The 17,013-nt window shown below is 41.8% G+C and overlaps 1 protein-coding gene across 1 annotated transcript in view; it reads left to right on the top strand.

The window, feature by feature from the left end:
* The first annotated feature begins 280 nt into the window (after positions 1-280).
* ntrk1 (neurotrophic receptor tyrosine kinase 1) overlaps positions 281-17,013 on the top strand; it is a 42,148-nt gene continuing 25,415 nt past the window's right edge. Inside the window, exons 1-6 of the mRNA XM_023964194.1 lie at positions 281-1,660; positions 9,485-9,559; positions 9,821-9,892; positions 12,969-13,037; positions 15,067-15,221; positions 16,371-16,513. Coding sequence (XP_023819962.1) covers positions 1,464-1,660; positions 9,485-9,559; positions 9,821-9,892; positions 12,969-13,037; positions 15,067-15,221; positions 16,371-16,513 — 711 coding nt within the window. The 5' untranslated portion in view covers positions 281-1,463. The remainder of the gene's footprint in view (positions 1,661-9,484; positions 9,560-9,820; positions 9,893-12,968; positions 13,038-15,066; positions 15,222-16,370; positions 16,514-17,013) is intronic.

Below are 17,013 nucleotides of genomic sequence, written 5' to 3'. Positions count from 1 at the left end.
CTTTTTGCTGAGCTAAGACAAAGAAAATGGGGGGGCATAAAAGGGGGGAGTAATGAAGCCAGCAGATAAACTTGATGATGGCAGCAGAAATTGTCGTTTGCGCTCATGGCCAGTAATTGTGGTCAAGACACCATGACCTTACTCATGACTAAGAGGAATGGGGGTGGGAGGCAGTTTGTGTTCCATGGGGGGGGGCTTTGCTCCTATAGAGATCATAAAGTAAATGGATATCTAAGCGGCAGACATGAGAGCACTTGTAGGATCATAGGAGTTATGGCATGCAGCACACTACTTTGATTTTTCTGAGATTTTAATCTACTTTAGGTCTAAAATAACATTATCAGTTTGATTTTTTATGAAGTTTTCCATTATTTTTCATAGTTTTTTGTTATTCTTGTTCTATCATTTCTTTACAGTGGGCTGCACAGTCTCACCCCACAGTGATCCTGGTTCGAGTCCCAGCTAGGACCTTTCTAAGTGGATTTTGCATGCTCACCTTGTACATGTGTCGGTTTCCTCCCACAGTCCAAAAACATGCTTCATGGGTTAATTTAGGATAAGAAATTGTTCCTATAGGTGCGCATCTGTGGCTCTGCAACAGACTGGCAACCTGTTTGCTCCACCTTTGCCCAGTAGTAGATGGATAGGCACTATAGGAATCCTTGGACTTTCTTACAGGCTTTTTATCTTTTTTTCCCTCCTCCAATACCTCAGAAACCCTAAAAAAATCCAGATATTTGGCGGATCCCCTGATGCTTTTTTATGGAAAACTTGAGTCAAGTTATTTTGCTTTGATAAATGAGCTCAGCAGAAGCTTTGGAAGGTCTCCACTCCTTTAAAATCTGTTCTGCTCTGAGTCCTCACGTCTTCCTGAGTGAGTTTCCACTCCTCCACCCACAGACATTAATATCATCCCTGACGCTTCATGTCAGCACTCACCAGCCCTTTGGCTGTCCCAGGACACAGAGGGGGATGCTGATGCACACCATCCAGGACCCCGGAGTCCTGAACTGTTGCCTCTGCTCACACTTCAAGAAGGGGGGATGGAGCAACGGGGGCAGAGGAGATCTCCATCACTGTATCCCTCTTCTCCTCCTCATTATCAACACACACCCTTCCCCTCCAGCCCCTCCCTCATCCACCATCCTGCTCCCAGAGGTGTCTGGTGACTCCTGGCCATGTTCTGTTGCTCCTCCCTTCACGTGGAGGTTGGAGGAGAGAGGGAGAAATAGAGAGGCTCCAGCCCACTACCAGTATGTCCCCAGGGGCCCTCAGCCTCCTTGCCTGGCCGCCCCTCCTGCTGCTCAGTACAGCTGTGTTACCAGACCCCGACCAGCTGGGATCTCAGAGAGAGGAGTGTGTGCTAGCTCTTGTTTACGCTCACTTAAGTGAAGCGCTGAGACTCCAACTCCAGCTATAGCTACCATACCTGCCTGGTGGTGCTGAGGAGACCCCTCGTGGAGATGGCTGCAGCAGCCCAGGCCCTGGCTCTTCTTTTACCCCTGGTGCTCGCCATCCTGAGTCTGTCGCCCGTGCCCGCTCTGGGAAGATGCCCTCTGGCTTGCCGCTGTTCATTTGCCATGCTGCAGTGCCTGGAGCCCAACCGGATCACCAGCATCCCACCACTCGACCCAATGGAGAGTGAAAATGTGACAGAGATGTAAGTAGCATTCAACGCCACACCTCCACCTCAAGCTCCCAAACACAGTTGTGATGGTCTGCTTTGGCTCTTGTTTTCATTTCTGATAAAGTAGTTTTAAAAGCCTCCAAAAACCTCCTGAAGGAAAACGTTTGCGCTCTGCAGCTCTCAGTTTCCACACTGAGAAAGTCTCAGCAAACTTTCCTGCAACAGTTGGAGGTTCATGTCATGTCAACTGCAACTTTAGCTGGCTTGAACTTGGATCAGCTTTTTAACCGATGGAGATGCGATGTACGAAGTTTGCGAGGATGATCTGCATCTTTAGAATAAACTTTTTCAAACTTTATTTTTCACAAATTAGTGAAACAAAGTTACTCAAACAAAGTTTGAATAAAAATATTTGTATGATCACAGATAGAGAATGAACGTTTGATGCAGGAAAGTCTTTTTATGAACACATAATCTTTAATCTTTATTGTTCTCGATCTGTTTATGGTATTCGGAATCCAGGTGTTTTTGTTTGTCAAGTGTTTAAAAATATCATCTCTTCATTTCTGTGACTCAAATCTCCTGCTTGAGACTCTGAGGTTGTTCTGACCCAAAGCAGATGAAGGCTGATGAATATGATTCCATGTTTTGGAAGCTCTTTTGCTGGCCATGAAAATGGGCTTTTGGTTCCACATTTGAGGAGGGTTTGTGTGGAAGGAAACTCACTTGTCGCTCAGGTGAGCTGAGACTTTCCACTCAACCCCAGAAAACTGCTATTTTACCGAGTTTTTTTAAAGCTCTGCTCAGAAAAGGCAGAGGGAAACTGACCACCTGTGATTTTAAAGAGGGCTGCTGTATTATTAAGCAACCCACCATCAGCTCCAGCACAGAAAACTAAATGTCACTCCCTGCACCGCCACGCTGTTCTCTCTTTGTTCTCCTTCTCCGAGCTGAGCAATTAGCACTTGTTAAGAAGGAACTACGCCCATTTCAGTGGAGCAAGTCAATTAACGGCCAGTTCCTTTCAACCTATGCAGAGCTGTAACCCCCCCCCCCCCCCCCCTTTCAGCGTCTTGTCGTCCTGCTACCTCACAGGTATTTCCTTGTGTCTTCAGTTAAACACAGAGCTCGGGCCAAGGCTTGACATTCTCTCCCAAACGCCCAATCAATAAGAGAGCAGGCTGGTGTTTACTGCGCCGCTCTGCATGCCAGCAAACAGCAACACTTCTCGGTATTGGCAGAGCAAGGCAAGACAAACAAGGGGCCATTAACCGAGGGACAGGAGCCGAAATTCATCATAGGCAGAGTTATAAATTCAATTTTGTGAATTGCCAGTCAATGCCTCCACTCGGGAACAATAGATGATATATAACCCACTTGGCTCAATCCAATAAGCACGGCCAGTGGGGTAATCCTGGGCCCACCTGTCCTTTAATCACATTATGGCTGCGTGGGTCAGTCAGACTGGAGCATGAAAGTTTGTGTGCCAGAGCTCACAAGCAAGGCACTGAAAGTTGAAGCAGCTGCTTTGATTTCAAGCAGAGGAAACCCAGATAAAGTTTCAATGTTTAACCTGCTGAAATATCTATTGTTTTTAGCTACAGTAGAACAAAAAAGATCATACTCAGAGGGAATGAACAATGCAACAAAAAAGATCATTTTGAGAACTAATATAAACACATTAACATTTTTGCCACTCTCTTCTGGATTTCACATCACAAGACGTTGACCAAATTTTCAGAAAAAGCTCCAGAGATCTGCATAAAACCTCAGATTCTATAAGCCTCATGAAATGAAAGGAAAAAGATGGAAGTCTTATTATTCCAACGCCTTGCTATAGAAACGCAATTAAACACAGGATTTCTGGACACTTGTGGAAATGGTAGGACTTGTTTGCAGAGGAACATAAGAACGTAACAAGAATTGCTTCTTCATTTTTATTTCTTCAAGAATCCAGACCCTTGTAGGTGGGACAAACTAAATCTTAGAATTGTATCATTTGAGCTTTGGTGTCCTCCTTAGCTTCTATTTTATCATTTAACCCTTGTTCTATCTTAGATGACCCCACCCTTACATTGATGTGTTCCCCCCACCATGACAAAGGTGGATAAAGGTGGAAAGATTTCATGTAATCCATGGACACCAGTGAAGATCACAAATCATTGAAGAAAAAAGGTTCAGAGCAGTGGGTCTGGATGACCCAACTCCCAATGTTAAAGTTAGCACAAAGGTTACAAGCAAACAGTTGTTCCAGAGCTCCACGTCTTCTCCAAAAGGTTTTCCATCATTTTGGTGTGCTAAAGTGAACCCTCAGTACCTTCATGATGTCTTCTCTTCAGGCTGTGATGGGATTCTTGTCCAGCTCTTTGTTGTGACCCAATATTGGGGTCCATATTCCTATGTGGAGAACTTTGTTGATCTCCAGTCCTTTTTTTGAGTTGAATGGCATGGAAGCAGGATCTTCAGAGAATAAAGAGAAACATCTAGGCTTCAGAAATAGTTCAATTTAAAATGTATCTGTAATCAAAGCCTTTTTTGCGACTTTATTGTATTCTAAAACAGTTTTTGTAGTGTTGGAGTGTGGTAGCTGTTAGGTTTTGAATGATCCAGGCTGCATTGGAATCAGAATGAAAATATTTTCACTTTCAATGACTTTCTGTCAAAAAAAGTTAAAGCTGCAAGCAAAAATGAAGAAGTGACATCATCTCAAATCATCTTTGTCCCCTGATGCTTTTCTCGAATGCTGTGTTTCTACACAAATGTTCCCCGTTGCTTCAGAGTACGTTCAAATCGCCTTTAGCAACCACTTTCAATGAACGGTCTACGTAAACACGCTTAACTGTGCGTTATGGGCTTTTGCATTCAGAACTCTTGCATTCAAGCGTAGCAACGCACATTTTAAGACTGTTTTCGAGCTCTACGCACGCTCAAATTACGCAGCCAATGAAGGTTAAACCAGGTCGAACTTTGCCCAATAAGGAGTTTGTATTTGGTCGTGACGTATGGATGGCGTCCCTTTGATTCACGGATGTGCTAACTATTTGGAAACTGATCATGGAGGAGAAATTAATAGTTGTGGTTTATTCCCGGCCAGAGTGATATGTCTGTCAAATGGCGGAGTAGAGGTGTGAAAGAAAAAAGCCTGGATATAGATTCGAAAAATTTGCACTGTTTCGACATTTCGCACCAATCTTCTTCCATCGGTAGATGGTGGACATGTGCTGGTAAACAGTAGAAAAAGAAGACAAAGAACCCACTTCCTGCTTGTCCAGTGGGCGGTGAACGCCTGTAATACCCTGGGCCATATGCATGTCCAGGAAAGATCAAGAAAAGCTGATTTTTCATTTCCTTACAACAATTTCCAGCGTAAAACTTGACATTTAAATGCACAACTTGCTAAGGCAGTATTGCACTCAGAGGATCTCTGTAACTTCAGCATACTGCGTCCATGTTTCAGTTCCTTCCTCAGATGTTCCACAGGATCTAGATCAGAGCTCTGAGAAGGACAGAACAGCTGGATGGTTGGATGTCAGGTGCTCTTGGTTTCTTTATTTGTGTCTTGGCTCATTTTCGGGTTGGTAGACTGAGGCCAAGCTTTCTGACACCAGACAGCACATCAATTAAATTTGAGGGTTCAATGAACCAACACAGAGTCAATGAACCCTGGCAGATCCAGCAAAGCAGGATGTGGCAGACCATCACCAAGCCCCCTCTGTGTTTCACAGCAGGGAAACTTTTCTTTTCTTGACATTCTTAGTTAGGAGCAATGAGCTGATGTTGCTGAAAAGCTTCTCCAGAGTCTTTTTTTTTTAATTACCGTAACTTAGGCAAATTTTGTCTGTTTTTGCCGTTGTTTTCGTCTCCATTAAGTAAAATATGGCTCACGCAGCTCCTGATGGTTTGATTTGACTCTGATGTAGACCCTGAAATTGACCTTGAATATCTTAGAAGGTCATTCTGGACTCCACTCTTTGGTTTTCCTTTTGGCGTCACGTCCAGAAAATTCTCATTAGCCTCAACCTTCAGATAAACCGGTGCAGCTGTAGTCACAGAAGCATAAAGCTGCCTATAGACGCTCGTACAGCCTTTACCTTAAACATGCTTCTCTGTGATTTTTCTTCCTGAGGAAACTCCTTCTGCTGTGATCCATGCTCAGTGTGAAACACATCAGGTCAGATTACCAAGCAGCACTGCTAAAGTAGACTTACTCACCTGTGATATTAAAGGAGGACACACCAGAGTCTAACTATCATGTTTTTACTTTCTGGTTTTTTTTTTTCAGGATGATTGTAACTTTTATCCAGACTCCTTTCATCAGTTTATTTTCAAATATTCCATCAAACAGCACAAAAAAGATGTCTTAGTTTCATTGGTCAAACACCACTAAATTAATACCAATTATTACTTTTGTCAATTTAATGGGATTTTAGTAAAATCTTAGGGGATTTCTTTCATTCAAGAGAGGGACAAACGATTTAACCTTAAGTGCATTGATTCTATCATAAATAAAACATCATTATCGTTAAAGAACAATCTTTTATTACAGTTTTTTTTTATGATTGTTGACTATCAAGCTTGAAAAAGAGGAGGAGGAAAGTTTTCCCCTGTCCTCCATGGTGTAGTAAGGAATTTTCTAACTTCAGACTCCGCTTAATGACCTTTCAGGGTCACAGGACTGTTGGAGCATTGACTGTATATGAGAACTGGACTGAGTGACCCCTCCCCCCTTGGCGTTCAAAACAGGAAGTACCTGCTAGTTCCAAAAAGCCAAAATCCCTCAGACTTCCATGGGGAAATAAACAGCTGTTACTCTGTCATTCCATTGGACACAATAACCATTCTTGCTCTGCTACCCTTTTTTTTCTTAACATGTCCTTGATGATCAGTAAAAGCATGTTGTACCTGCTGGCCCCCACATCCAGCGTTTTGATTGACAGATTTTGTGTAGCTAAATTTCAAGTGGTGGTGTGGCCTTCCAACACGCTCACTCCTGATTGGTCAGAGAGGTTACCATAGAAACGTTTACTTAGGCCAACTCTGACCAACCGCTGCTTCTTGGTGACATCTGATTCCAGCATGGAGACGTACTGTAAAACAAATGGGGAATAAATGACCTTATTTTGTCAAAGTATTATTATTAAGTAGTCATTTTGTGGTTCACGCCGCACTCACTCATTCCAGTTTTCTTATATAATCAATGTCCTGGAGGCGACCCAGTTACAGCTGGACAAAGGCAGGGTACACCTTGAATAGGTCAGCAGTCTGATGCAGGGCCACAAACTCACACCTAGGGAAATCACTTTAAAATCAGCAATCAACCTATGAAGCCTGTTTTTGGACTATGGGAGGAGACCAGAGATTGCAGAGAAAATCCGGGCTTGAACAAGGACAATATGCAAAAGTTCAACACGTTTTAAACCAAGCCCCTTTTTACAGTGAGGTCACAGAGTTGGAAAAGGCATGGTATGAAATGTCAGACTTTAACTGTCTCAGCTATGTTCCCATTTTTGAAAGACTTGGTGTCACATAACTCCAGCTGGGCACAAACTGCAATTATTAATTTCTCCTCCGTGATCAATTTTCATACGATTGGCACTTCAGTGATTCAAAAAGGAGGCCACCCACATGCCCCTGCCAAATCCGATTTAATCCAAATCGCAATTAAGCAGTCAGACGTTAAACTGGTTGAACTTCTAGTGCACGATTGATTAATGCCTGATTTACATGTACAGCCCAAGAACGAACATAAAAACTTGTGTAGCAATGCGTGAACACGAGAGTTTTGAACGCTGAGCCTCAAAAATGCAGGTTTAGCTGCGTTTACGTAGACTTTTTTTATTAAAAGTGGCTGCTTGAACATGAGTTGCCATGGCCAGTGTGAAGAACTTCAAAGGCCTGTTCACACCGGGACGAATTTCGCCGGCAATATTCGCCGACGTTTAACGCCTCGTGACTAAACAAAGGGCCCCAATGAGAGTGTGCACACCGACGTGAAAAAACGGCACGCGTCAAAGCGTCAAAAAAACCCCGCCTCGGGTTCGTTTTTTTTTTTTAACGCCTCGCATCGAAATCTATTCGACCAATGAGAACGGCGCTTTTGCACACGTGTCTGGAGCTTCTGAAGTTGAAGCAATACATAACTTGGGGGCGCTCAAACACAAAACTGCCTTGCTGAGCACACATACCAGCGAAGAAGATAGACGCCGAGTTGCATCTACACTGCCGCGAAGAAACAATGACGGACATTCTAAAATATCCCCGAACCAAGCACCAGTTGGAGCTACTGGTGCTTGAAATATTCATGTTTTCTTTGTATGATTCTGACAAGCGTGTAAATACTTGCTCTCTTCTATTGAGTGAAAAGCGACTTTAAGAAGCGTAAAGTTGCGCAGCGCCACCTTGTGTACAGGAGTATTTCTGTTTACATTAAGCGCCATCTAATGTCAGGGAATGAAATTGCATGTTGGCTCGGCTCATCGTCAGCGAAAATCGCCTGGGTGTGAACACAAAAAACGTGGCGAAAAATGCTGGCGAATTACGCCTGGCGAATATTCGTCCCGGTGTGTACGGGCCTTAAGACTTCGAATTCCTTCACTACTCACTATTTAGGGTGTTCGCCATATGGTAGTGATGTCCAAATCTACAATTCCAAAAACCAGTGCCCTAGAAATTTTCCAGAAGTCTCTGTGAAAAACCAACGATGCACCAATACTCACTAGATTGGTGAATATAGACCACAATGCAATGCATCTTCCAAAGAAATGTATTTAATTGTATTATTTTTAAACCAACGTTTTCATCTTCAGAAGACAGTAGATTCATAAATGATCGTCGCAAAACGCTCATATGAATTAGATTTTACCTTTGTGACATCAATGATGTCAAAAAAAAAATCCATTCTGTAAAGGAAAAAGTAATTTAGAACTTTGTGACTCTTGAGTGTGGATAAGTGCATAGCCTTCACTGTGTATTTGAGCTTTAAGTTTTACCCAACAAGAAGATCAGGACAGTGAAGAGATGATGGACAAACCAAAAGAAGTATGAATTATAAATTCAGTTGGAGAAAATGTTACTTTTTTTAAACCAAATTTTCCACATTTACTGAATGAAGCTTGACCTTTCAGATCTAAAACAGAGTTTTTTACTGACAGACATTTTCAAATGTTTGTCACCAAATGCTTCAAGGCAGTTTCCATGAAACAACTTTTTTTAATTCTACTCATTTTGTTTATTTTTCTCGGCCCCAAGGGCACTGAATGGATTTCTAAAGAGCCAGAGACCAAAATCATGTTATATTTTTACCAGGTCCTCTTGAAAACTGGTTAAGGAGACCTCCAGAACAAGCTGTGGATGCTCTGCTTCACGAAGATCCTTGGAAATTTGGGTCAACCCACCCCTTCAAATGTCTCTTTAAAAGAGCAAAGCGTCCTTGAGTCTGCTGTTGCATTCATCTGCTGGTTATTCAGCTGAACACCGGATGAGACTGTAGACATTTTCCCATCATCCTCCAGGCTTTTAAAATATTTGTTCCTACAGGAACCTGCAGTCAATTCCTGGCTTTGACTGTTGATGTCAGTTTGCTTGGTAGATGTCAAAGGAAGTCTGTTTACTTCAAAATAATGTTCTTTGGGTTTCCTAAATGTTCTCTGTATCTTCTCAATGGTAGGTCACTTCCTGTGCCAAGATCCTCTGAGCTTCTATTTGCTATACTGAACAAAAAACCTCCTGTTTGTCTTGAGAATTATTGTCAACATCCTTAACGTCTTCTCACCTGTTTCTGAGAATTTCCTATCAGTAATCTTAAGGTCACATAATATAACTCTCTCCCTGTCTCCCATTTTTTGTTTTTTCAACTAGCTACATTGAAAACCAAGAGGACCTTGAGAACATAACAGAAATCGACATGGCTCACTACAGAGAGCTGAGGAACCTGTAAGTACTGCAAACTCCCACTCTTCATCGTCTAATTCAGCAGCAGTTTAGCTGAGCGGTTCCTTTTTAATCAAACTGTTGTCTTTGTTCAGAAACACACATGAACAACTCTGAACATCTTTGAACCCTTCATATATATATTGAGAAAACAACAACATTTTTTTGAACTGCAGAGAGAAGTGTTTAAAACAGGATTTCTGCTGTGGCTCTGGTATGTACTTCTGTTTCTGTCCTCCTCCTCCTCCTCCTCCTCCTCTGCAGCACAGTCACATCCTGCAAGCTGAGGTCCATCGCTCACAACGCTTTCCAGAACAACCTGAAGCTGCAGTATGTGTAAGTGTCCTTGTCGATACACACAGAGAATGTGTTGTGTTTCGGCCCGTGTGGTTCAACTGATTTGTTGCTGTCAGTCAGACTGCAGGATCTCAAATCCAATCCTGGATGTGTTCTTGTAAATGCTTGAGGAAGGATCTCCAGGAGGAAAAACACTTTTCTTATTATCTGACCTTTTTGGGAGAAAGTTTACAAATGGAGTGTCTTATATTTATTGCATCTGTCAGTATCGGTTGACTTCGCATTGATGAGCATAACAAATCTTTCATCCAATAATTTTGAGGTAAAATTTAATCAATCCCTGATGATAATTAATTCTGTTTTTATTGATGAAAACGGAAAAAAAACCAACAAATAAAGTTCTGTTGTATTGAGATATATCTTCCAGTTAATTATTTACTGCATGTTTAACTATCTTATTTCTTTTGTTTTCCGTTATCTGTTGAAATGTTTCCATCCGGGAGGTGGTGGAGCGTCCGGCCCCGGGCGCAGCTCGACAATGACTTATCAAAAGAAGCCATCGGACAGTTTATTTATGAGCCGCTGACCCTTATCGCCACCTTGTCCTCGTTGTTTTACTGAGCGTGTGCGACATGCCCTCATGTTGTTTATCTGAACGACAGCTGGGGGGGGGGGGGTTTGTGGAGCACAGATCGTGAGATTGGGAGCTGAGGGGTGGGTGGGTAGACTGCTCAAGAAATTGGAGAAGACATCCAGCAGTCACCTTTTACTCGCTCACTTTGGCGGATTATCGACAACTGATGCATAATAAATACACTCCACTAAGGGTCCATTATCGCTTAATCAATATTTCTCTGAGGGAGAGGCCCGGCTGGGGGCGGTGCGGGGGGGGGGGGGGGTCACTGACAGATATAATATTTGAGACTAGGAAAGACTACAAACTGAAAAACAAAAACAAAAACATCTTTAAAGCTCTTCAGCTTCACCCGCTCTCTTCCACACAAACAAACCAGAGCAGAACAATTTTTGTAAAAAACAAAAAAAAAGGGAAAAATATCTGGGATACACTGAGCTGCCCTTCCCGGCTCGCCTCTCCCCCCGGTGGACCGGAGCAGGAATCGAGCCGGTAATGGATAATCCCACTGGCTAACCCGTATGACATGAACTTTTGGGAGCAAGGAAAACAAATAATTGAACCATTGGCCCCGTCACAGTGATTATGTATTGGTTTCTGCATGCACACCCCCCCCCCAAAGAGGCTTTCTGTCATCTTCTGAGGGGGTTGGTTTACAGCCGGCTCCATGGGTGTTTGAGGATTGTTTGATAATATTAAAGCATTCTGGGAAGATGTTTGGTTTTCTGTCACATCCCTGTTTGAGTCTGATGTTCATGATGGGATGGATCCAGGTTTTTGGAGTTTTCTCTTCTGATCTTAAAGATGTGTTGAGTTTGCTTCTACAAATGTAAGTCTTTGTGAGACACTTTTTTGAACTTTTCATAAATGAGAACATTCCTCTACTGATATACAAAAGCACAGGTTTATCATAGTTTGTGGAGGCCTGTAACTCCACCTATGAAGATCCTTCAATTCATTACTAACTAACTAACTATTTTTATTTTAATTTTGATTATGTTTTTTTTTCTGTTAGAACCTTTAAAAATATTTTTGGATATTTTAACCCCTGGGTTGTTTTGTTAAATGATTCAACTGTGACCTCTCACAATTGCTTGGAACAAACTTTGTGTAACGTAAAAAAAAAGTGTTCAAGGGTTAAAAGTTGCTGTGAAATTGGAGTACCACAGGGCTCTATTTTAGGACTCTTTTCAAAACAGAAAACTTAGATCATACATTTGTAGAATTAGGTTTTCTAATAAAAAAACAAAACAAAAGTGATCCAGTCATATGACTAATTTATTTTAGAACATTTTAACAAATGAAGCAGAGCTCGTTCAAGCAAGTCGGGATACATGAAGGAGCAATCCGCAGGAACGAGGGCGTTTCTAGATTCACACATCTGAACACTTCTAAGTGTAGGTATTCTGACTATTCAGTATGAGTTGACCTTTAGTATTAAACTTTCACACGAGTCTCCTGGAAGTGCCCAGAGTTCTGTCATGTGAAAGTATAACGTTATTGTATAAATTGCTAAGACAGTTCAGGTTGTCAATCAGAAGACCATGCCCCTCTGTTTCAACAATTTTATGATCAAATTTAATCAAAACAGTTAGTTCTATAAAGATTAATTTACTCTAGAGTTGTTATGACTACATGGGTTTAGGACAAGGTTAATAAACCAGGATGTTTATTATAAGTGTTTCAGTTTCAACACAAAAGTGAATAGGAACCAGCTCACTTCTACAACCAGCCCCTTGTGGCTAATCAAACAGTTGCAGTATTTTGCAGTAGGGCGTGAGTAGGAAGATTTTAGAGATTTTCTCTGATGAGTGACGTAAAAATATAAAGTCTGATGGTGAAAATACACCAGGATTTTTTTTTTAAATCCATCAGAAAAGTGAAAACTATTCAAATACAGAAATATGCATGTATGTGCCTTCCAGCTGCAGCTCTGTACCAAGCAGTAGACTTTAGATATGTTCTCCTGTGGACATAAATTAGTTTGCATTTGATGTTTTTAAGCCTGCAGCAGAACAGCGTCCGTCCACTGTGCGTTTCCGCACTAATCACCTAATGTTCTGGACCCTGAACAAACACGGGGTTGGGGGGGGGGGGCTCCTAGATGGTGTGAAATACCTTCCAGGATAATTGATCAGAGCCCATTCAGATGCATTAACGTTTTCCACTGAGTGTAACACAAAGCAGGCACACATTGTTCCACGAGTGAGCAATCAAATCACAGCTTGACTCGACCACACAGCACCAGATAAAAGAATTACACATTTACAGAAAACGTTCCTTTTATTTATGCTGCATTTGTCCTTTTGTGTTTTTCGAGTAACAATTTTTCAGATTGAACAAAAAAGAACAATGAAGTTCAAAGCGTTTTTTTTTCTTCTGGAATTAGAAAATAGTTGTTTTTGTTGCTATGAAATGTTACTAAACTGCAAAAAATTCACAAAATGTACTTTTTTAAATGAATTTTTCTTCATTTTTCAGAAATCTGGCATCCAACTCTCTGGAACAGATCAGCTGGAGAGTGTTTCATTTTCTGCCTCTGCTTAACCTGTAAGTCTGATCATCGGCTACATTTGTGGGAGGTAGACCTGGTGAGGTTGTCCTAGAGCTCAAATAACTAAAACAGAGTCATAAAAATAGTTTCAAATTAGTACTCTTAATTTAGAAATCAATGCATTCCACTGGAAGGAGGCTGCAGCTTTCAACTAACCTGAAACCATTCCAACAGACAGACCTCAAGTTATCCTTTTTTAAGTTTAAAACAAAAGTACGTTAGAAAGTGCATCTTTAAATTTAGTCAAACTGTCAATCATGCTTGAATGATTGTAAAGGTAAATGGTGGAACTGTTGCAAAATGAGTCCAAACGGGTCGCAGTGCAGTTTGCAGAATGGACACAGGGAAGCTTCAGTTTGTCCTCCATCCCACGCTGCAAAAGCAGTCTGAGGATGTTCTGGGGGTCCAGCTGGAGCTCCCTTGCAATAACTAATTGGATTTTGAAGCTGTGGAGGTCACTCTATAATCACATGACGGACACCCGATTCGTCACCTTGTTCAGGACCATCTGTGGGGGGTTCACTAGCTCTAATGGAGGCCTGCTTAAGGTGAACTTAGTTTGGTTGCTGCGTGAGCGCTGACCTGAGCATTTCATTTTAGTTTTTTAATCTTTGGTTGGATTTAATATTTTAAATTCAGTTCTAAACAATATTTTGCTCCAATCTTCATTTGAATTTGTAGTCTCATGCACAAAAACCTCTGCAGTTCTTTTTTTTAATTTTCAAGTTTCTATCTTTGAGTTTTTATGGAGATGACAGCCAAAGAAGAACAATGTCCAACTCCAAATATGTTTAAAAATAAAAAATAATCAAATTCAAGCAGCTTTTTTTTCTCTATTAGGGGATGAAAGCAACAAGCATCTGTTGATTTCCCCGGAGGGCCTCAGGGTTCAATACTTGGACCTCTGCTGTACAATCTGTCAGTGCTTAAAGACCGTGTCACACAGCTAAAGTGTACACTTTACATACGTTATACGGATAAAAAAATGGTCATCCGTGAATATACGTGAAAAACGTAATGAACTTTGTGGACTTTGCGTGACATTTTCACGCATATTTAACAAAATAATCACATTAAAACCACGGAAGAAGTATGGATAAACCACACAAAGACTGCGTAAATCAGCGTAGAACATGAAACGAGCGTGACTAATGCACTGTTTGTATGCATGAATTATGTGATATATCCGCTATGTAAGCGATATAAAAGGTCTACATCAGTGGTACATGCTTGAAAAGTCCGTTAGACATACGTGGAACGGTTGTGGAAAGCCACAAAGTTGCGTATGCATTTCGCAAAAAATGCACAGGATTTACGTAATGATTGCATATAAACAATGTATAACACGCATAAACTGCGAAAGTCTCGACCGACCAACAAAATTTAAACAACTAAAAATCAAATTCATACAAAGACGCTTTGGACAAAACCCACGATGGACCTCTGCACTTATTAACGAATGACGACCGCCTAAAAAATGTCGTATATCACGCATGTATTGCGAAAGGCCGAAATGTCATGTGGGAAACTTTGCCTTTTTGGAGCCAGCGGGTACTTCCTGTTTGGAACGCCAGAGGGGGAGGGGCTCACTCAATACAGTTCTCATATACAGTCATTGGTTAAATCCAGAATTGGGTCATACTGAAGGCCAAAGTATAGGACCAAAAGTCTCTGTGTAGAACTCTGTTCAGCGTTGCATCATCCCAAATGGTTCCTAAGAGCAGCTGTGACTGCATCCCGCATGGAAGAACATTTCGCACCCATAGGTGTTTGACTCCAAAATGCTCAACACCTAAATGTATTCTAACAGGATTCACCTGCTTCGTCTTCGGATAAAACTATTGTCATATGAGGGTAATCTGTATATCATCCTTAGTTTATCCATTTTCATTTAAACAATTTCAAAATGATTTCGGTATTGAGAGAAACATAATTATTTCTTCAGACATCATTATCACTCAAAACTACATTTGCGTATTTTTGGTTGTGAAACAGTCCTCAATACGTTTTTCTGTTTTATTTCAGGGTTTTGAGGGACAACCCCCTCATCTGCTCCTGTGACCTTTTCTGGCTGCAGCAGTGGCAGAACGACGACCGGGGCGACCCGGACACCCAAATGTTGTCGTGTTCGTCGGATTACGAGGATTTACCGCTCAATTCTTTGGTGTTCGATAATTGCAGTGAGTCTGACTCGGGGTAGCCCCTCTTATCTTTGAAAGTGAAGCCATTTCTGGGGGTGAAACCAGCTTTTACAGTTTTCTGATCAGATTTCCTCTCGCTTCTGTGCTTTAGAGCCCTTTTGATATTTCAGCAAGCTGTCATTTGGTATTCAGGTGGCTGACCTTGATTTTCAAACATCAGCGTTGAGATCATTTCTGAAGTGGGTTTCGAATTGTAAACTAAGAAGCTTGAAAGTAATCAGTTTCACTCTTTAGTTTGAGGCTTGAAACTCTTTGGATTGAGTGCAGGAGCTCATGAGGTTCAACAGGGCCATCCTGGTTCCGGCGGCAAACCGTGCTTCATTTTGCACGGATGAAAAATGGTCATACGTGAATATACTTGGAAAGAGTTAGAAAAGTTGTGGTCTCCACATGAAACTTTCACAGATGTATCACCAAATGTTCTACGTTAAAACCACAGAAGAAATATGACTAAACCACGCCAAGAACACGCAAACCAGCGCTTCATTGAATTGGCACAGCGCGCCCACTAAACCTAGCCAACTCCAGTGCAGCTCCGGATACCCCTCTATCAGAGACCCAACCCCACCCCTGTACGAACCCAATGGTAGGAGCAAAAGACCCCCCACTCGGTATAGACTGCTGGAGGAGTGACAGATCAGCTGATTTATAGACCCATCATACAATACGGCAGTCATGGATGAACTGTGATTATTGCGTCATCTATATGCAATTGATTAGTGATAGGTGCCTCCATTACATTCTTTTAACTTGATATGTGCGTCGTATACGTGATATAACAGTTATACATTGGTGGTACTGAAAGAAAACTCTATGTGGAAATATGTGGACATACAGTCGTGGAAAGCCACAAATTTGCCAAAGCATTACACAAAAGTCCAGCACAATTTTACGCAATGATTGCAGATAAACTATGTAAAATACGCATTAAGTGCGTAATTCTTAGCCAACCTAAAATTTTGAACAGCTCAAAACCGAATTTACGTCAAGACCCATCGGCCGAAAATCCTCAACGGACATCACGCATGCACTGAAAGACTCAAATACATTCAAATGTTTAAACTTGAAATGTGGCTGTGTGGCACGGCCTTCAACCTGTGATCATTCCGTCTCCTCTGCTGCTGTCAGGTCTGCCTGAGGTCACCATCAGGTCCTCTCAGTACAAGACGCAAGAAGGAGGAAACCTCACCTTCGAGTGTCTGGTCACAGGAAGTCCTACTCCAACCGTGAGGTGGAGAACAGACGAACTCTCTTCTCCATTCGTCACCGAGGTACTAAAGGACTTTTACAGCAAAAGTGGCTTTTAATTGTAACTCAAACCAAAATTTCTTTTAAGATTTTGTTTTAAAATCTAAACAGGACTTATAGTTCAGATTAGAAACATGAAAACCTCTGCGATGTGACGACACGCCGACAGATAACCAGCGTTTTTTTTTTCTTGTGTGTTGGACCGGACGGAAAAGGAAAGAAGGGAAGAAGAGGGAGGGATGTCGGGGGGGGGGGGGGGGGGGGGTTGATAGTGAGAGGGGGGGGTAAGACCACGAAGCAGCATAGAGCATACAGGTTTACTGGTTGTTTATCATTACGGTACAGTTCAAATGTAGTACAAAAAGGGCGGGGCCTGTTCACACACACTCAAATATTATCAACACACCTGCTAGCTGCAAAAAATGTTCACATGTCAACATGCACACAAAACAGATAGTGTTCACGAACGCATACCTATGCCTTTAAACCAACTAGTGTGAAATCTTTCATTCATTCAATCAGG

Source organism: Oryzias latipes, chromosome 16 (genome assembly GCF_002234675.1).
Source record: "Oryzias latipes chromosome 16, ASM223467v1".
NCBI lineage: Eukaryota > Metazoa > Chordata > Actinopteri > Beloniformes > Adrianichthyidae > Oryzias > Oryzias latipes.
Note: the sequence above shows the minus strand (reverse complement) of the source record. Positions and strands in the feature narration are given on the sequence as shown.